At 40.4% G+C, this 22,328-nt stretch overlaps 1 protein-coding gene across 1 annotated transcript in view; it reads left to right on the forward strand.

Moving 5' to 3' along the window:
* LOC139137470 (acetylserotonin O-methyltransferase-like) overlaps positions 1 to 20,098 on the forward strand; it is a 54,025-nt gene extending 33,927 nt beyond the window's left edge. The window contains exons 4-6 of the mRNA XM_070705589.1: positions 17,246 to 17,563; positions 17,651 to 17,917; positions 19,031 to 20,098. Of these exons, the coding sequence (XP_070561690.1) occupies positions 17,246 to 17,563; positions 17,651 to 17,917; positions 19,031 to 19,305 (860 nt within the window). The 3' untranslated portion in view covers positions 19,306 to 20,098. The remainder of the gene's footprint in view (positions 1 to 17,245; positions 17,564 to 17,650; positions 17,918 to 19,030) is intronic.
* The last annotated feature ends 2,230 nt before the right edge of the window (positions 20,099 to 22,328 follow it).

The following is a 22,328-nucleotide window of genomic DNA, read 5'->3' on the forward strand; positions in this document are numbered from 1 at the left end:
AAGACTCTCCACAGAGCCGACGACCGTCGTGTATATGTGATCAGTGGGGACGGGTAGTAGTAGAGTAACCGTGGACAACTGGGATGAATAAGAATTTTACACCCCATTTTATTCATTTATCTACATGAAGCGAAGGAAAAATTAACCATCCATGTAACTAAAGTATGACCCTGACCTATATACGAACTCACGCAGCAGTGCATTGTCCTGAACTAAGCGGGGAAATTCCCTGCTGAGTCACACACAACATGTTTATACATGTACGGGAAATTCCGTGTGAGTCATCACCATCAAACTAGCCTATATAAAGGAGCTTTTTTTACCCCCGTTGTCAGTCAGTCGCGGAGTCTAGCTGATGTGAATTTTTTCTACTGCATGACTGAGGTCTGAACTCGGAGTTCCTATCGGTGCGAACTTGTTCACCTGATAGATAAAATTTTAGTAATTTCCTCTGAACTTAAAATATGTCGGAAGACCATTACTTCAAATAATATGAGACGTTTCAGATGAATGGCACTGATATCTAAAGTGTTCACTCTTTTATCTCTACGTACAAATGTAGTTCCTAAGTCGTTCTCTATTCTATTCCCACCAACAAAACATTCAATACTCATTTCCCCTCCCCGATCTTTATCAATACTTATGATAATATCACAAGTTGTTCTGTTATCTGTTTTCATAGCATAATATCCAACCAAATCGTCAAATTCATCTCCAGTAGCTAACTTTACACATCTAATGAGAACTGTACCATGTTGAAGTATTTTCATATTATCAGTCATCTGTTGATTTACTGTCTGTAAAGTTAATCAGCTGCCTCATCACCAACACTTTTAAGACCCAGTTTCTTTAAAGTTGTGTCCAAAATAATCTAACTGGAACTCCGCTAGCTGTATACGAGCAATAATTCTCCCCCTCGTTTATCCACCTTCTTAGTGTATTATCTGCCTTCATTATTGTATTAAGAGGACTAATTTTAAGGTGAATCGGTATACCAAGAAGTGCAATGTATGGATTCGTAGGAGTAAGCCAACTACGAAAATCTAGCAACTTATATTTGTTTACATTGCTATCAAAATAAATCACATTCGGAGTTCCTGGTGGTTCAGCAACACCTCCTGCAATTTCACTATCCAATATATCTAAGATGTTACGCGGCACATTATAAGGCATGAATTTCTGACTAGCCGAATCCCATGTCAGAGCAAAAGGAGTAGAATCATTCGAAGCCTTTGTGGCGTCAATTACAGTTTCATCAATGTCTTTAAGTTCGGAAAATTCTACAGCATGCTCGTGGGGTTGCGCCGCGGCATTGGCTAAAACGAAATATTTTTCGCGGTCTTTATAACGAAGGACGTAATCCTTATTATGATTAGCAGCCATCTTAGTATTATTGTTAACTTTAACATCACTCAGATCTTCAAGCTCAAGATTTTGCATACGAATTGTACCTAGACCGAAGCCACTTGGATCAGACATACTCCGTAGGGACCTATATACAGTGAAAATTAAAATAATACCTTGTAATATACAATACACAGTCATGGCTTCAGCTATAGGAATGACAGTTCTCGGTGCTGTATTAAATGCAACGGCATTCACAGGAGGAAATATTATCGGTCAAAAGCTTTCTGGGAATGGTGAGGCTCTTATTGAAGAGAAAATTCGACATGATAAAGCATTAGAAAAATTTGAACATGATCGCAACGTCTGGTCAGAAAAAAGATTACTCCAGGCTGACTGGGAAAGAGAAAATCAGGCAAAGGATGCACATGCTGCGGCAGAATTAAGAGATACAGATGCAGAAATCCTGGAAGAAGCAGAAGCGGTGCAAAGCAACTCTACGTCAAGTCCAGCGCAAGCGTTAGCGCAATTCTCAGATTATTATCAACCCAGCCCTGAGCAAAAGAAATATGAGATGATCTATATTGCTGGAGGATTGGTCGTGGGATGGTTTATCTTCCGATAGGGTTACACCGGCCCCGCTTCGGACTACTACAGAATTCAATACAAAAGCTAATTGGCCAGTTATTGAAATCGATCATGTTCCCATCCTGATCTGTTATCCAGATACGCATTGAATTCATGTAATCTCCCCCTTTTCTCAATGGCATAGAAATTGCTCCGTTTTTAAATCGTAAGTAACCTTTTCACTTATTTCTCTCGTATCCCGGATGGGAAGTATTTGTAAACAGTTCGATACTTTCCCCTGTATGTATCCTCCGGAGGCACCCGAACCAAATGAAACATAATTTCCAGTAACATCGACTACATCTGAATGAACTATATATTTAGTGACTGTTAAGAAATCCACTTTCTTCGGACTCATAGTACTTTTTATAACTGGGTTGTCCTCAGGTTTATCTGAAAAGCCACTACGTTGGCAAAGCTACCTGTAGCATTGAAATAAACTTTAACATCTTTAGCCAAAGTTAGAAGAACGTGGTTTGTCGGCAGATGTTTTTCAAAATTAATTTTTTGCTTCAACCCGATTGCTTTGTTTAACGTATCGATATTGTAGTTACCTGGACGTATTGATTTAGTCTTCTTCGGTTGGTCACCTTCTGATATTTTATTACATTATTCGTCGATGTTATGTTATGCCATGAATTATATAGTCCGCACTCTAGCAGTCTTATCTTCGTAAACTGTGTCGTGTCAATGCAAGGGTAAAAATTAACATGACTGGTTCACCTGTTTGGCTTTCAATCCAAATGATCATTGTTGTACGTTGTATATATTACTAAGTATAAGTGTTCGATGAATATTATTATTATTCCGAAGGTGCCCATTACGAAGTATAAGGTTCTGCAGGAATAATATTTTTCTGTTCAAGGAGATCTTTGGTTGCTACCGCGGCAGCAGTCGCACCGCCTAATTTTGCCAATCGAGTCAAATTGGACGACTTGGATCGCCAACCTCTATTTTCAGAAATTTGCTGGAGATCATAAGATATCCCATCGCAAGTCCTGCGATTACAATACCATCGTACATTGTGTTTACAACTGTTTTAATATCCATGATTGCTGACTAGTATATAAAATAAAAAATAAAAATAAAAAATATGGGGAGTTAATCCATCTCATACAATGTAGAGAGCTGGGTCCTCCCTCTCCCTCTCCCCTCCCCTGTCGGAACTGTTCCGGAGGGAGCTGCTACGTGCTCTGTTTTTTTTTCGCTTTCTGGGGAGGATCTTTCCGAACGGAACAGGGGTATGCTCGAGCACGCCCCCAATATAGTCCCTAATGCAGTCAATGAAACTCCCACAATTCCTAAAACAAGATAACATTTATTATACCAGCGTGAATTATTATCACACTGTTCTTTAATTGTAGGCGGTAGGTCTGCTACCGCATCACTATCCCCCTCCCCCCTCCATTGCTTTTAGTTTCTTCTCCCTGTTTTGCCTGTTCCATTCCGCTAGTCGCTTGCCCGCAAGCAACTCTCCCTGGATGCTTCGGCGGTAACGTCACTTTCTCTATGTTGCGCTGTGTCGGAATCGTTTCCGTTTGCGGTGTGGGCTCCGTCGGCGGGGCTTCTGACGGAGTCCCTGGCGGAGCCGTTTGCTGAGTCGGCGAAGTTGAATCCATTATTTCAGGTACTATATTAAACCCGATTTTTTTAAAATTTAAATGTTTACCCGTAATTAAACCGGTGGAAATTAGAGCAATCACGGGCCCCCATGTGTACGCTATCCGTCCTGATAATCGTTTTATTTCACTGTTTAGAATAAAATCCTTTTTAAGATCAGTGGCATAGTTATCTCGATCATCGATTGGAACTACCTGACTAATTGCACGGGCTCCTAGATCTATGAAACTTTGAGTGATGGTATCACTTATAAGAGAACTGTATTTCGCTTCGTACATTTTGAAGGCTTTAACCACCGTTTCATCTTTCCATTTTTCTACGTCAGCAACTGTAATCTCCTTACCAAAAAATAACTTGCTTTGACCACTTGCGATGACACAGAGTATTTTTTCACGTTTTGTCTCTATTATGGATTGAGCGTCCGAAGGCACCGAAGGCGTCGAAGCCCCTTCGGAACCGTTCCGGTAGGGCGCTGCCATATTTGCCGCTGCCGATGACTTTATTAAATTCTCCATTGTTTGCAGTATGTTATCTATTCTTAGTAAAAAATAAAAAATTCGTTTAAACCTGAATCCGAAATAAAGTATAACATAGTCTGGAATGTTAGTACCCCTAACAGAACCGTACCGACAGGGATTCCGACAGGATTCCGGGAAAATTCTCCTCCATTTAAATATATACTGTATATAGAAACACGAATAATGAGTACAGACTATTCCCAGTTGCTTTTCAATTGAATAAGACGAGCGTACCAACAGTACAGCATGCTGATACCCCCCCTTCCAAACCGGACGGGGGAATAAAACCTATTCTCATGGACTTAGAAATATATGTAACGCCGACAGATAAATTTACTTTTCATCCTCGGGATATGTTTAAAGATAACGTAATCACTCATCAACAGCTAAAGAAAGTAATGTCTGGCTGGGCAGTCCAAACATGAAATACTGGGACCAGCAATTAAATTTCGCCGTATGGTGCAGCACTACTGGTTGTGGTATATCATTCGCCCATCTCTTCGATAAGAAATTTCCACCACAAATACGATCATTCTGCCGTTTTCATGTATACTTTACAATACGTCGGATCCTTCACGAAATGGGCGTTGCACTTCCAGACGACCCCCCCACCTTCAAAGCGGGCGACAATCCATACAATCTCGTCCAATATGAACTTCTATGTACAGAATTTGGAAATATAAGTCCAACGAAGTCCGACTTTCGTTATCGAAAAGGTCAAAATAAAGGTCTTGGTTATGGATATGAATATTACACTAATCGTGGGCCTGTTCGACAGCCAAAAGCGATATACAACGGTCATGACTTTTTCCTCTCCGCCGACGGAGGCGTTTTCTATACACATACCATTTTTGGAAAGAAAAAACATGTACTGCCCGACAAAGACAGACCACACTATTATTTCTTCCGAAATGATGGATCGGAGGGACAATACAATAGTTTCATTCCTCTGAAGGGAGACTCGGGACTAACAAAGGCCGGTCTCGCCCGCCTCAATGAAAGTCTTGAAGCCTACGTATATTGCATACTTGGCGCACAAGCGAATATTCGCAGTACCATTGTGGGCGATACTGGCAGTGCAGTGCAAGTAAGAAAAGAATTCGGTGTTCTCCTCGAAGATGAAATTCGCAATACCGACAAAGTAATCAGTTATAGGCGATATCAAGACACAATAATGAATACTGGTGTAAACTTGATATGGCAGTCTCACCCAATTTACTTCTCTTGCCGTCTGAGATGGTTATCTTTCGGGCCCGGCAATCTCGGGTTATAATAATGAATTGCAATACGCAACAGAATCTATGTCCTTCGGGGTGAATGGTGATATAAACACGGAAGTTCGAGAAAGTGCTGTACACGAGATGGAAGGAGGAGGGGATCCCGTGAAGTGGCAAGACGAGCCCGGAGAGTCACCACCACCTCACAATGACACGACTCGGATTCGGTCCCCTCCCCTCCCCTCCCCGGAACGGGCAGCATCTACAACCAGCGTAGACCCTATTCACGAATATGGTAAAATTGGTTTGTTATCTTTAGCAATATTCATTACTATTGTAGGTACTGGAATAAGTCACTAACTATATAGTTCATTCAGATGCTGTCGATGTGACTGGGTTTCATCTAACTCGAACCAGTAACTTAAAAGAACTAGAAGACAGAATCAGTTCATTAATTTACAGTATATAGATCCAGAGGAAATGTCAATATACGTAACCCCACCATTCAACATGATTATAACTGGACCGACATATTCTGGCAAAACAGAATTTATGTTGGACCTCCTCACCGGTCCGTACTTAAGGAAATTCGAATATGTGATATTCATTTGCCCAACATTCATGAATAATAAAGCGTATAATAGAAGATTCATTTTCACTGATGATAATGTGTTTATATTTCCAGTCGGACTCGATGCAGTGGATGATACATTAACCTACGTGCATAAAGAATGGGCTGGAACGAACACTTTAATAATCCTCGATGACTGCGCCTCGTCCAAAGATATGAAGAAGCGCAGTAACGTTTTAGTCCAACTTGGTTTCAGCGCAAGACATGACGGATTATCTGTCTGGGTTCTGACTCAACAATATACTAGTATTAGTAAACCATTCAGGGAAAACATACAGATGTTAGTACTATTTTACACACCGAACAAGATAGACAACAAAACTATTATAAAAGAATATGGAATGGAGGTGTCAGAACGGGAAGCCGTGGGCCTAATCAAGCAATTGAAAAGTAGGCCATTCAGTAAACTAGTATTTCGTTTACGGCATCCGTATAGTATGAGATTTATAGAGGGTCCGGTGGCCGCCGATTTTGGTACTATATAGATGCCCTCCGTACGACATAAAATTATTCGTATAATATAGCTAATCATGGAACCTGAAGACAACACCGAAGGTACTCTTAGAGAATTATATTACAACCCGAAAACTGGTTTTGGAGGTGTACAAAATTATATGACGCAGCACGGGCCAGCGGACTGAAAGTGACCAAGAAAGAGGTGCAGGAGTGGTTAAAAACTCAGCTAACCTATAATCTACATAAACCGGTACCTCGTTCTCATGGGGGTGGTTCGGGCGGCCGGCGCGTTTTTGTAACATCGATAGACGCCCAGTGGGAAGCGGATCTCGTGGAATTCCCTCCCCCGTTCGCAAAAGAGAACCGTAACATTCGATACATGCTAACAGTAATAGATGTACTCAGTAAATATGCATGGGCCAGGCCGATACAGTCAAAAACGGCTGATGATACTCTGCAGGCGTTACAAGACGTGATTAAGAAATCCGGGAGAAGGCCCGACAAACTTCAGACAGATGAGGGGCGGGAATTTACTAACCGAAAAATGCAGGGGTGGTTGGAGGAGGTGGGAATTCACTGGTTTCACACCTACAGTGACAAAAAAGCTAGCGTCGTTGAACGTTTTAATCGGACCCTTAAGACGATGATGTGGAAATACTTTACATATAAACAGACACGTTCCTGGCTCCCCATTCTACCAGAACTTCTTGAGAATTACAATAACACCGTTCACGGAAGTATCAAAATGAAACCCAGGGACGTACAGAGGAGAACGATTGGCAGGCATTTTATACACTATTCGGTCCTGAGTTGGCAGCCGGGGGAGCCAACCCTGAATTCAAGCCGGGAGAACGAGTCCGAATTACAAAATACAAGACCACTTTTAAGAAAGGATATTTACCAAATTGGACAGAGGAGATTTTCGTAGTTTCAAAAGTTGTGTATGCGGCTGGACTAGGAACGCCACCAGTTTACAAAATAAAAGATCTGAATGGAGAGGAAATACTTGGCACTTTCTACTCCGATGAACTTCAGAGCGCACCTTCAGAACGCGACGAGCTGTACAGAGTAGAACGAATTTTGAAGACGAAAAAAATTAGAGGAAGAAATATTATCTGATAAAATGGAAAGGTTATCCAGAAAGTTTCAATAGTTGGGAGCCGGAGGAAAATGTTATTAGAACTTCGTAAGTTCCTGCCCATGGTACTTGTCAAGTACTACGTAAGTTCCTGTCCATGGTACTTGTCAAGTACTACGTAAGTACTAACGTAAGTATTTACGAAAGTTATTCAATAAGTACCATGGAAAAAGTCTTAATTTCTTGAAAGCCGAAAGTGTCAGTTTACCACCCCACTTCCACCCCCCACCTGGCCAAGTATTTATCATGTACTGTCGTAAGTAATGTTCACTTACTGCATCTTTTTCGGCCGTATGTGGATGAGGTGGTACCTCAGTTCCTGAACATATTAAGTTTGCAAGATCTTCAAAGCGACTTCTCATGTTGCCACGGTCCGTTCTTTCGAGCGCCCCTTTTTCAGCTTTATCAATAAGTTCTGGTGAAGTATAATGTACACAACTGACATGAACCATAGACAAGTAACTCCAAAGTCCACCCTTTTCATCATATCAAGTGCTCGTAAGTCAAACGGAGCATTATAAGCACACACAGTTTCACAAGCATTAAGAAGTTTGTGTAGGTTCTTGAGTGAGACTCGACGTTGTTCTAGTTGTTCTTGACCAGGTGGGAAGTACGCTTTTTCAAGTTCCTCCTCCTCGAAACCGTCTATTAAAAATCCCTGGCTGCCGCTATCGCGTGCCGAAGGGCTGCCCCATGCAATTCCAAAGTCAAAAGCTTGTGGAAAATCTACTGGTCCGACTGTCTCTGTATCAATCGTTGGATTAAGTATATTCTTGAGAACTTCAGGCGTAAGGGGCGACTAATTACCAAACATGGAAGCCTGTAGTCGTGGCAAATTTCTAAGAAAGTCTGTTTGAACTTGTTGTGAATCTCTTCTAGTTCTTTTAAGCGGTACCGGTGATTTCGTACGACCTGGCTCGAGTCAACACATTCCGCCTGCAATAATCCCAAGGCATATCTTTGAATATGATAATGAAACTGGGTAAATGGTCAAATGCTCTAGAAACAATCTTTTTTTCTTCCGCTGCCACGCCCCGGATTCTAGAAAAAGTTAGATGTTGAATTATGGAAGAGTCACAAATAATGTAGCGTTCCGAAGGAGAGGTCCTCCCAGCCCGACATTGTAAACTAAGAGTATGTTCTATAAACTGATTCTGAAAATCGGCAATCGAAACGGGGGAGCGCCCATTATAAAAGTCGGCAATGTTGCTGGAAAAACTAGTGTCAAATTCTGGTACGTGAGACGCAGACAAATTTACTGCATCGTAACTCTTACCACTTCCAGTTGGTCCATTTATGAATATGTATGACATTTTGGGGATACTATATCATAGAAATTTTTTTTAAATTTTTTTTTTATTAAGATATATACGATAAGACAATGACAATCCTTTCTATTTCAGATGCAATAAAAATACTTGAAACCGGAGAAAACATCAAAATTGATGATGGAGGCAAATTAGTATTTGGTGAATATGTAGATCCTATTATATATGTAGACAGTGAGCTAGAAGTGGTTTTCAATATCGGACCTAAGTACGGTTCGGGAGGAGATCCAGCTACATGTGATGAAATGTGTGTCCGTTGGCAACTGAGTCTTCAAAAGTTTACCGATCTGATAGTATTCCGTACCTTAGGGGAAAGTTTCGATGCAAGCACTGCTAAAAGTTATGCTGCAAGCCTGGCCGCTCACTCCAAGAATACTACTGGATTTTACAATCCATCTAAAGTGTATCAGAAGCGAGGGAGCGAGGCACAGGGCGTGGCGTATTTTAAATTTCGGTTTAAAAGAGGGGGAGGGAGAAATCACGATTTCGCTACATGTATTGATATGGTTCAAGAAATTGACTGTGCTTTTAAAACAGTGAGTCCGTTACTACCAGTCCGAGAAAATCCTGCTATTGTACCTCGTAATATCCAGAAAGGTAGTAAGATAGAATTCTTAGCATTTAAACCGCGCTTAAATAAACGTGCTCTTTCTTTCACTGTTGAGAGATTAATATTTTGTGCTGCACCTAATAAACCAGAAATTCAAGATGCGGAAGAAATAGTCGACTTAGAAAGATTAGGTGAGATATATAAACAAATAAATGCTGACAAAAATATTATAGTGGATTTTGATGACCTATCATAAAATAATTATTTTTCATTTTTAAAAATTTTAGGATAGTATATATCATAAAGATTATTATGGCCCGTCGATTACATACAGCATTCAAGGGAGCAGTTTTACGAAAAGAATTTCCTGAAGTCAAGCGAGTCAAGGATATCGGGGAGCTGGTGGATATTGAAGGTATGGTTAGAAACGGAACGAAAGATGTACTCTGTTTATACTGAAATGGAAGTCAAATTATCGGATCCGAAAACTGGTAATACACAATCGCGTTCATTGTATGTTAAATTAAATGATACATACACAAAAGATGTAAGAGGATCGGATCGGATGTGGGGCAACAATTAATAGATCGCTACGATCGTATGCTTGATACAATTGAAAATGTTGAGGGTTCTGGTCTCGTTCTCGAGGAGATACTTAATTTTAAAGTAATTCTAGTAGAAGTTTACTCGGGGCTGGCGCAGTCCAACTTCCCGGATGGTTAAAAATAAGCATTGTGTGAGCGATCTGGTGCTACCTTCGGGCAGCGAGAACTGTTTTCAATACGCCATCGTAGCAAGTTTAAAGTTGGCCGACCCCGAGTTTCGTGAAAAGAAATGTGGTCAGGTAAGGAGAAAATGGAATACGTACGCCCCATTTATTGCTGACTACTGTTGGGAAGGTATTCCCACGCCCACGCCCGCCGATCTGACTGTATTCAGGCGCTTCGAGCAGCAAAATCCAGGCATCAAACTTCAAGTATTTCAGATCTACGAAAATGATCCTGCTCCCCGTCTGACATAACTGTGTTATATAGTGCCCCTGGCGGAGCCGAAGGTGATAGGAATCAAATAGCAAATATCTTACTGATAGTTGGCGAAGACGGCGGCCGTTCTCACTTCGTACCAATTACTGCGGAAAATCGCCTTCGTAATTCTCGTACTAATCGAAAGAATGAGCGCAGACGGAAGTGTATTTGTATGGTTTGTAAAAGAGGTTTTAAGTCAACAGAAGAATTAGAAAAACATCAGGTATACTGTGGAACAGACACTGCCCAGCCAGATTTTCCTAAGGAAGTGTGTCAATTTGAAGGACATCGGAAGAAGGTCCCTTCTCCCTACGTCGTCTATGCAGATACTGAGGCAATTATTGAGAAGGGGACTGGCCGCACATACCAATTTGTCTTTCGTATGTTATGGTGGAACGGGGGTGGGGAGGATCGCGGACCTCTTCGGAACGAGGCCCGGGCCGACCCACTGTTTATGGTAAAAGAACATTCACAGGTCTCTCCTGTGTTACAGACTTTCTAAAGGATATGAAAGAACGGGCCGAGTATTATTCTAAATCGTATTATTGGAAAATAATACCGATGAGGGATCCTTCTAATTACCGGCGCGACGGATGTGATCCAGTCTGTATTGCATGTGGAGAGCCGGCAGGATACCGAGTAGTGAAGGAGGAGGCGACCTTCTATTGCGAAGGATGCCGGCCGTCGAGAACCATTCCTATCTACTTTCACAACCTCAAGGGATACGATGGTTCTTTTATTTTGAAAGAATTACATGAAATCGACGCCGGAGGGGGACCAGAGCCTAAAATCATAGCTAAGACGAGCAATGGAGGAATTATGGGTCTCTCGAAAACATTTATTTTTCACGCCTCAATTGTTGTTGCCGGAGGGAAGAGGGAGATAAAGAGACGTTTCTTTTCTATAAAGTTTATGGACAGTGCTCAGCTGATGATGGGGTCATTGGCGAAGTTGGCAACGACTGTGCCGAACCACGGATGGACGGCAGTACCACTTACGTACCCGGACATTCAAAGGGCGAAAGGTTTCTTCCCCTACGAATATTTAGACTCGGTTGACAGACTGGGAGAGAACCAGCTCCCGGAGAGGGGGAATTTTATAGCGAATTGACGGAAGAGGGGATTTCTGAGTCTGATTACGAACATGCATTAAGAGTATGGGACGAAGTTGGATGTAAGACGATTCGTGATTATATGGAATTCTATTGTGAGACTGACGTTCTACTTCTTGCAAATATATTTGAAAATTTCCGTGACACATGTTTAGAAGCGTACAAGTTAGATCCAGCCCACTATATGTCAGCGCCCGGCTTGACATGGGATGCTATGTTACTTTACACGGTAATAAGTTTAAACTCATTCAAGATGCTGAGCAGATGACTTTCGTACAACGGGGAATTCGAGGCGGCATCAGCCAGTGTAATATTCATTATTTACAGACAAATCATCCGGCTTACGCTGGCCCCGCCGGCGGGAATACTTACGTTAAGATCCAGAGAAGCCGGTGACCGAAATAAAATATCTCGATGCAAACAATCTCTACGGCTGGGCAATGAGTCAGGCAATGCCTACGGGCGGACTTCATTGGATGACGATGGAAGAGTGGGAGGAATGGGAAGGCGGAGCCGGCGGAGCGTGGGGACCTGGCGCCACCTTTCCACCAAGTTTTCTAGAAGTAGACTTAGAATATCCCCCCGAATTACATGAAGAACACAGCGATTTGCCATTAGCACCGCATCACTATGAATTTCCGAGGCAGGGCGGTCGACTGATTACAAGTGTGATGGATAGAGAGTCCTATGTCTTACACTACAAGTTGCTGGAATTCTATCTTCGGATGGGAATGAGATTGAAAAAGATTTATCGGGTGCTTGCTTTCGAAGAGGCTCCGTGTCTCGAGAAATATATCGACTTTAACACTAAAATGAGGGCAAAGGGGAGGACAGATTTTGAAAAGAATTTCTATAAGCTGATGAATAATGCAATGTTCGGTAAGACAATAGAAGATGTTCGAAAGTACAGAGACTTTAAATTTGTTTCGGACTGGAACGGCACGGATAGTGGACGTAAAAAGATTCAGAAGTATAATCCAAAGATGAAACATATAACTTTCATAACTTCCGAGAGGATGGTGATTCCTGCGACAGTGCCCTACTGGAACTGAAAACGGATGAGCATAGATATGTAAAACCAGTTTTCATCGGCGCCGCAGTACTGGAACTTTCTAAGCTGCTTATGTATGAGACGCATTACAATTACTTTCGGTCAAGTTCCCTGGAATACGATTAGCCTACATGGATACTGACAGTTTTGTTTACAGTGTACCGATCCCGAACGCCTCCCCGGACGGCTCCGCGTCAGCACTTTCAATGATATAGTCCGAGAAGATGTTGAAAAGAATGGTGAGAAGTCTATATATGATACTAGTGGGATGAGTGGACCCAACTTTCCGAAGATTAATAAAAAAGTGATAGGTAAATTAAAGATGAGTTGAATGGTGAACCTATTCTTGATTTTGTCGGCATACGCTCGAAAGTGTATGCTTTTCGAACTCCAACTTCCGAGACGAAAAAAAATAAAGGGGTGAAAGATGTTTGTGTTAGAAAACATTTGAACTTTGAAGATTATAAAGATCTGTTTGAAACTGGGAAGAAGCCGGAGCCGGCACAATTTGTACAGTTTGTACGGAAAAAGGCTGGAGAAATCCGTAGTGAAAAGCGTAGTAAAATCATGATGGCGCCAAATGATATCAAACGTGTGCAGTTATATAATCCAGACACGGGCGAATGGCTGGCAGAAACATGGCCGATAGGACGGACGACGGGTCATGGTTAAAATTGTAAAGACTTTAATCTACTATTTTCAATAGAGACCAGGGCATCACTGATAACATAAATGTGAGCAAATATATGACATCGTGAGCGTCATCGCCAACCTTAATTGAGGTGTCTTTCTTCAGAATTTCAAGTTGAATTCCGTCCTTTGTGTTCATTACTTTTAAACCATTTCCATGAAACTCAATATCTTTAAAACTACGCAGATCGATAAACAGACAAAATTTATTCTTCAAATAATCGACCTCATCTATATCAATTTCACACCAATCTTTATCTTCAGCAAAATACCGTCGCACCTCTCGCCAAAATTGTCTTGGTATCATCTTCTGAGCGTACACTTTATTTGCAATGCCTTCAATCATTACAGACACAGATTCAATGGAGGGGTTAAAGAAAAATTCACTGTTCAGTTCTGCATGATACTGATTTTTAGTGAAGAGTATTGCGATACCTCTAATGCTACGTCGTGGTACATTTATATTTTCATTGATAACCGTGTCCGATTCTTTGAATGGGATTTTTCTAAAATAATGTATATGCTCGTAAAGGTAACTTTTTCCACCGTTGTAATAACCAGCAGTTGACCTCGCGAGTTCGGGGTCAGAAATTGTTTCGTATTCCATTTGAATGTTTTTTAATTTATAATTGGCTGTAAAATATTATTATAAGCGATAAGTAATTGTAAGATGGGTGCAAGCGTAATTTCCCATTCAATATGACTCCCTAACGCTGATGGATATGCAACTCCATGACCTGTTATGAGGGGATGAGTGAGACGAATAGCATATTTTGTTTATATGTGTCGAAAAGTAACTTATCGCCCATGACGGTGGCATCTCCATCGGTCGAACCGCTTCTCAATTTTCTTAGATTTTCGTTCTGAATTCCGTACAGTGTCATGTTCGATCTCTCCTTTTTATGTTTGAAGAGATCGCGATAGCATTCAATAAGGTTATATTTATTCAAATCGAAAAGTGTCTGACCCTCAAATGTGAGTTTCATACGCTCCACCAAATTTTTTGCAACATTTTGTACTACTCGGTTATTTTCATCTCCCATTACTTCGAGATCAAAAACCAGGTTGAAAGTATCTGGAACTAAGAGTACTCCGCTTTCTAACTTCGGACATCGTATGATAAGTGTCTGGCCTGGATCTGCCTCACTTGGATTATGAGCAATCACGTGATGAGTTCTTTCTGACTTCGTTCCATTCGGTATTCGGTTGGTGAAAGTCGGTAATAATGTTCTATCGTACCCCATTTTCGTGTAATGTATATAGTAGAAGAAAAAAAGAAAATAAATCACATCTTACATTTCACTTCGTGTATATAATGACTTAGAAAAAAAAATCACATCTTTACGTAAATATTTCCGTCTGCCTGAAAGATAAATCGATTGCCTGTGTCGCGAATCAATCGAAGGACCCAATATTCTTGGAGATGATGAGCCTCTTGGTCATCCTCAGTATCCTGGAATACAGCTATGAATTCTAATCGCTTAAAGAAGTTAGTCTTTTGACATTCCTTCACGAAAGCTAATATGTTATGATATAGATTATCATCTTTGAGTCGGACACCTGGATTTGCTCGAAGTATATGTCGATTTACTCGTCGGAGTTTGCACCATTCCAATTCGACGGAGAAACCAAACAGGTCTTTATTTTAGAAAGAAACTTTGCAATATTCTTTTCACCAAACATGTTGATGCTGTAGGGAGTGTGATATATTAATACATAATTTTATTTATAATGACTAATGTTAATCCAGTTAAAAATATCCATAGCTGTTCTCCGACAAATCCGACACCGATCCTGCTGTTTTTAATAGAAAACTGACGAGGGAGCCGATTAAACCTGGTATTGCAGCAGCACTTTTTGCGGCCAATGTTTTTAACCATTCGCCAAATTGCTTTACAATTTCTTTCGCTTTTGTATATACTTTGGGCGGACCTGAACCTCCTGCGTTTGCGCCAGTTCCTGCTCCTGCTCCCCCTGCTCCCGCTCCTCCTCTAGTTACAGCCAGGGCAATTGTTGATATTGTCATTCCAAGGGCAGTCAGTATGGCAGCGATTGTAATACCATTTCGTTTAAATAACTCAGTCAGCTTCAGCCTGAGTGACAATTCTGGATCGGAAATTACATCACGAAGAGACCTAGTCGTAGCCAGTCTTTCACGTGCCCCACTGATCATATCAAGTTGTACTTCATTCGATCATCAATTTTAGCTAGTCTTGTTCTGAGTTCGGGTGTAAGTTCTGTCTGCTCTAACAGATTTTCTCTTTCACTGTAAAGCTCATCAAGACGCATATTTGCTATCTTTAATTCATCAACAAAAGCTCTATATTCTGGGTTTAGATTGTTCCATTGGTCCGATTTTATTTTCAAAGCTCGTATTTTATCTGCATTACCAGAAGCATCTTGCCGTAACTCTGTCAGTTTATCTTTGTATATACCCATGTCTTTTGGTGTCATCTTCTCAGCCGGTATTTTATCGGTTTCACATCTTCAGAATGCAATTCACGACTCACATTTTCGGGCTCTGCGCTAGAGCGACCTCCGAGTACATCTCTAATAAATTCATGTCCTCCTTTTTCTCTCATTAATGTGGTGAGCTTATAAAATCCACCTCCTCTATCTTTAGACAGCTTGAGGTTTTTATAATACAGCTTTCCATCCCTAATCTCAGATTCCGTAGCCAATACATTTAGTGCATCCGGATTAGTAATTTTATTCTCCTTTAAGAATTGATTAACCTTATATATTTTGCTTCCTACTCTAAGTTCATCCAAACGACCCACCTGCGGGCTATCGCGTGAGCCAGCCTGGAAAGGATCGGCTTCTGCAAGGGCATTATCATCATAGGAAAAAGTTGTTTCATCAGTACGTCATCATCATCATTTAAATTTGCATCATCGAAATCCTGGAGTGGTATATCTTCTCCTCCTTCTGCCATATTGTATTTCTATATTACTACAATTATTTTTTATCCCCCCTTACATATACAGTAAAAATGCACATCTCAGTTGTTGAAAGCGTTGAACAATTGGCTGATTACATAGAAAGAACAAGTGCTGCATATCGACGAAGTTATAAATTAATGGGTCGAATTGATATGGCTCTTAATATTACTAAGGGAATTCTTGTAAGCTCTGCTGTATAGCAGCAATTCCAACAGTTCCGGTACTGTTAGCCTTAACTCCTATACCTGGTGTTGTTATTGATGTGATACAAGGAAAACTGGTGTAGCAAAGAGACGAGAGAAATATAAACATTATTATGGCAATATAAACAGCTGCTTACACAAATACAAGAAAAAGGCGCAACCCTTCGGAACGAGGAGGCTCCGGAGTCAGAACTTATTCAGGACATATTTCATCAGGCGCTAGAAATTCAAAAACAAGAAGGATTTAGTCCACCTCTGGAAAGATATTTAAAACATTATGGATTGAATGGATATGAAATTTAGTTCGCCCCGATAGGAACTCTCGTGTTCAACATCAGCAGACTCCGCGACCGGCCGGACTGACAACACAGGTAAAAAAAGCTCCTTTATATAGGCTAGTTTGATGGTGATGACTCACACGGAATTTCCCGTACACCTTCGGAACGTGTATAAACATGCTCAGCAGGCCCGCTTAGTTCAGGACAATGCACTGTTGCGCATGCGTGAGTTCGTATATAGGTCAGGGTCACACTTTAGTTACATGGATGGTTAATTTTTCCTTCGCTTCATGTAGATAAATGAATAAAATGGGTGTAAAATTCTTACTTAATCCCAGTTGTCCACGGTTACTCTACTACTACGGGTAACTGCTCAAATTTAGTCTAGTAGCCACATCTGCTAAGGTTTTTCTATATTCTGTAGTCGGAATTCACATTTTCAACCTCAAAGTTCTGCTCATGTGGATGCATGTGAAAGGAGCAATACTAATCAAAATTCAACCTTCGATTTTTCAGCCTTTTTCTCCAACACCCAGGCAGCCTCCAAATATCTGATCGAGGGATCGAAAACCTCGCTGAAAGGAGTTATCCTGTACAATGCTCGTACAGCATATGGCATGATGGCTAATCTAGTTCATGCTGTGCGTGAAGGGAAAGAACAACATTACAGAATGTCTGGTGTTACCGGCAGCCAGCTCTATGACAATTTCTTCTCGAATGAGGCTAGTACGATTGAATTCCTTGGGGTGATGCATGGGTTATCGATTATGACTGGTGGCGTTACAGCCAAAGCCTTTGACTTGTCGGCGTTCAAGACTGTTTGTGAGTTCGGAGGTAAGTGTACATCTAAGTCTTCTATTTTCTCAAAGGCTACCATCGAAATATTTGGCGTCTGAAATTCAATAAAATGTTCTTTACTAGGTGGAAGTGGCGCCCTCGCATACGAAATGAGCCGGACTTATCCCGAAATGTCGATCAAAGTACTGGAATTGCCACCTGTTGTCAAAGCAAGCAAACACTTTGAGCCAGACGATGTGAGACAACTTAACGTCGAATTCGTGGCTGGAGATTTCTTTGTTGATGAGTTGCCGAAGGCAGACCTTTATATTTTCTCAAGAATTTTTCATAATTGGAAAGAAGATAAAATCAACCAGCTTCTCCAGAAGGCACACTCTGCGTTGACACCAGGTGAGCTGTGAGTAGGAGGTAATGTATGTGAAGGCTTTCATGTCCAAAGTGTCATTTATAATTGTCTGACGATATCATGCATAAAGATGAAGCAAAACAAGAGGGTAAGGGACGACAGTCGCCAGAACAGCGCACGCGCTGATTTATAGTTGCTACGGCTCCATTAAAACACCTCTGGAGAGGGAAGGAGAATTGACGTTGGATTTGAAAATATCAATGATATGTTAGGGGCGTTTGAAAGGATTTGGGGACTTAAAGGCATGTGTTGGTGCCAGATTGTCTCATTAGAAAATTTACTTAATAGATTACAATTTCAATGGAAAACAAAAGGCTATCACACCTCCATAATCCTCATACATACTAGAACAAAGGCGATCCCAGGGATCGCGAACAGTGCCTTTAAAGGGGGACTTGACACAAAACTATCTCCTGTCAATATGAAATATGTGTTGGGTTGTCCATTTATAGCTGTAAACATTTGGCTAATTTTTTTGTGGTTTTGTTTTTTGTAACCACTGCAGTTACTTGTCCTACTCCCTGAAGCGTGATGAAAAGTCTGACTTTTATCAACACAGCCATAAGTGTATTGTCAGCATTTTTTTTTATTTACAACGGAATTCAAATCTGGACTGGAATTCATTTGAATAACAATAATTACGGTCTACACATATACAGAGTACTTTGCAAAACAGAATATTTTTCATTCTATATGCTGTAAGGAGAACAAGAAACTGCAGCGCGCCCGGGAGAGCGGGGGCTTATCGCCCTGACCAAATAAATCGTTAGCAGCTCATAAGGTAAAAGAAGAACCTTATGAGCTGCTAACTAGGTATTTGGCCAGGGCGATAGGCCCCTGCTCTTGTGATCGGCAGAACAAATTAATGAAGGGGATTAGGGAGGGCTATGCAGAGATAGCAAGGGTTAAGTAATAGGCACACACGAGACACAGGTAAGGCTTGTATAATGAAAAAAGTTTAATACATGACTTCTAGACGAATAATACCTGCAGTACCCTGTGTACAGCACAGGTATTTGGTGTAAGAATAGACCCTCGAGCGCTGGTTTGATTGTGCGAACAAAAACGTTACAACGATTTCAAAATGTGTTCTATAGGTGGCGCTGTTCTCATAGCAGAGATTCTCTACAGTGACGACAAGACGGGGTCCAGTTACGTAGTCCCGCAAGTGCTTGTACATGTTACTCGCTGCAGAAGGCAAGGAACGGTCGGCAAGAGAGTACAGCCTCCTGTTAGAGAAGAATGGTTTCTGCGACGTAAAGGTCAAGGACACCGACGTATCATTTGGCGCAGTTTTGGCAAGACGGTGTTAACGCGCACGTGCAGATGTCTCCGACTCGACTACCATAGTGAAAGCACGGAAAGTTCATAAATATCCGAGTTGTCGTCACTAAAACCTCGCTGTTGTTTTCATTTAATTTGTGACAAGGTTTTGAGAAATAAGTAGATTGTCCATAATAAAATAGGAGTAAGGTAAATGTTTAAGGAAGAAAAGGTGTAAACTTCCGGTAAAACTAATTCGTTATTCCAACCTTTGCCTTTTGGCAATGAGCGAAAACGAACCTTAATTAACCCTTTGAGTGCCGTACTTTTTCCCACCAAAATTATGACACTGTGACACATTTTACAATTTTTTATGAATTTTTCTGTAAATTCTTTGAAAATTTCAGACCAGGTGAACAGTACTTATTATGAACTCCAGCTTTTGGTCAAAATTTTGGGCAAAAATAAAATCAAAACAGAATGTTTGGATCTGAAATAAATGTTTGGGTTATATTTTATAAAGGTAACAAAAATTTGACTTAGGCGCTAAACTCCCCACCATACTATCCAAAATGTTTTTTTTGTGTCAAGTTTGTGTTTGATTCGTTTCGAATATGTGTTCCTACATTCTTATACGATTGTTTGTGTGTCAAGCATCGTTTCCAGGGCCAAAGGAGTGAAGTAGTGATTGAGATACACAAAAATACACGGATGATGTTATGAGTAAAATTTCATTTCAAATAGTGCATTGTTTTTGGATAGAAGATTTTGTACATTATTCCCTGGTTACCGTAAGTTTTTGAAAAAATGCAATATGGCTGCCAAACCACATGACTGATCCTAACGCCTTATGTAAACAATAAAAGTACACACACTAATGATGATATTGGTGAAATGCAGAATCTGATCAAATGGTGCATTAATTTTGGGGAAGAACATTTTTAACATTATTCACTTGTAATTATAGGTTTTTCGCAAAAACCAATATGGCCACCACACAACGTGACTGATCCAAATGTGCTCTGCACACCTACATGTCAACACACCAGTGATGGAACGGAAAAATTCACCTAGGTTTTTCGCACAAACCAAAATAGCCGCAAACCACGACACCGATCCTAATGCCTTTCGAAAACTTGGAAGTACTGACACTAGTGATGATATGAGAAAACATGTTTGTTAAAACAATTTATTGGTTTTGAAAGACAAATATTTTGAAGATTATTCCATGATTATCATAGGTTTCGGCAAAACCCAATATGGCCATCAAACGACATGACCGATCCATAAACTATATTACTCACACTAGCGATGACGTGAGTAAAATTCAGTTCAAATGTTGTGTTGGTTCTTGAATTTAACATTTTTATAGAGGTAAATTTGATTTCACGAAAAATTGCGCCCAAACTACGTGACCATCTAAATTCTTTTTGCATACTCACACTAGTGATGACATGAGTAAAATTTCAATTCAAGCAGTCTTTTTGTTCACTGGTAATTATATGTTTTTCGCAAAAACCAATATGGCCTCCACACAACATGACTGATCCAAATGACCTTTGCACAACTCGTACCTATATGTCCATCGTGACACACCAGTTGTGGAATGAAAAAAATCCAGTTCAATGATAATCGAATTAGTTTTGGACGAGAAATATTTTGAACATTATTTAATAGTTATTATAGGTTTTTCACAAAAACAAATATGGCCGCCAACTAACCACGACACAGATCCTAATGCTTTTCGAAAACTTTGAAGTACTGACACTAGCAATGATATGAGTGAACTTGAACCGTGAAATGACGGACATGAACTCGACTGAGGTAACATGATATGGTATTGTTTAAGTTTTTGTTATCATTCTACCCTGAAAAATCTCAATTAAAAGAACTCTGACGCAGCCAAACTATAAGCTATATGTGAAATGGCTATTGCAAACATTTGCCGCTTATAAAATGAAATCACAGATCGATCAACCCGCCGCTCGCAGGAGAAGTACCGGTGGGAAAGAAGCGATTCTGCCCTCAACGTCGAAGACGAATATTTGAAAAATATTAAGAAAAAAGACGTCCCGATATAGATATACGTTTTGTGGTTAGATGATATAAGCAAATCAAGAAAGTTGAATACTTATGCAAAATTTTAAAAGAAGACCTGACGTAATTTGAAGAGAAAAATTTACTTTTTAAATCAGCACTATGTAAATTTTGACCTGCTGCTCATAATGAAAGGTTGAAACTGGTGTTTATTAAAAAATATACTTAAATATGATAGCCTTTGTGTAATATGCAGTTCATAGTATTAGCAAGTTAGCGGTGAATTTTTCACTTACTTACTCGTTTGCACAATACATACAGACACGAGATATGAATTTTATCGCTAACTATTATCAAAAGTCAATCACTTCTACATAAAAGTGATTTTTGAGAAAAATATGCTGTGTTGGGTGCAGCGCCCTCTCAAGATACTTCTGTTTATTGAAAATACTTCTTTAAGAAAACTAAATACATCCCTATCCTTAGGGATAATGTTAATATCCTGGAAACCGATGATACAAAACTATCGTCACAACATCTAAAACTTTCCCTGTGGGATGACCCGACAGTATGTGCGATAGAATTTAGTGGTTTATGAAAAATTCCAAAGTCCTGATCCAGAAAACGGGCGATTCCATCCGAAGGGTTCGTACTTCCAAAGAACGTGATTCATAATGATCTGAAATTTCGCCCAACGTTGGTAGGTATAACAATTTTATGGCTTCTTGGTTCCCTCACCGTCACTTTTGTAACGCTGTTCAGTGGCAGTGGGGCACTGTCTCACCAACGCTTGGTCTCACAACACCATTTTTTTTCATTTTTGTCAATACGACACATGTTGGATAATAAATAGATAGTTTGCAGAAATGCTGGTATCCTGAAACAGGGCCAGTAATTAGGGCTTGTTTCAGAGTATCGAAAGCTTCCTTGAAGTTTTCATTTCAATAAAAACGTTAAAACCAATAATTGGTGTAAAGGTCCAGCAATACTAGTAAAATCTAGAATAAAAGGACGCTAGAAACCAACGTATCAGATTAAGATAAAATCATAAAGTCGAGGAGACAGGAAATATATCTTGAGACTGATAGATGGACG

This window comes from Ptychodera flava, chromosome 7, assembly GCF_041260155.1.
Source record: "Ptychodera flava strain L36383 chromosome 7, AS_Pfla_20210202, whole genome shotgun sequence".
Lineage (NCBI taxonomy): Eukaryota > Metazoa > Hemichordata > Enteropneusta > Ptychoderidae > Ptychodera > Ptychodera flava.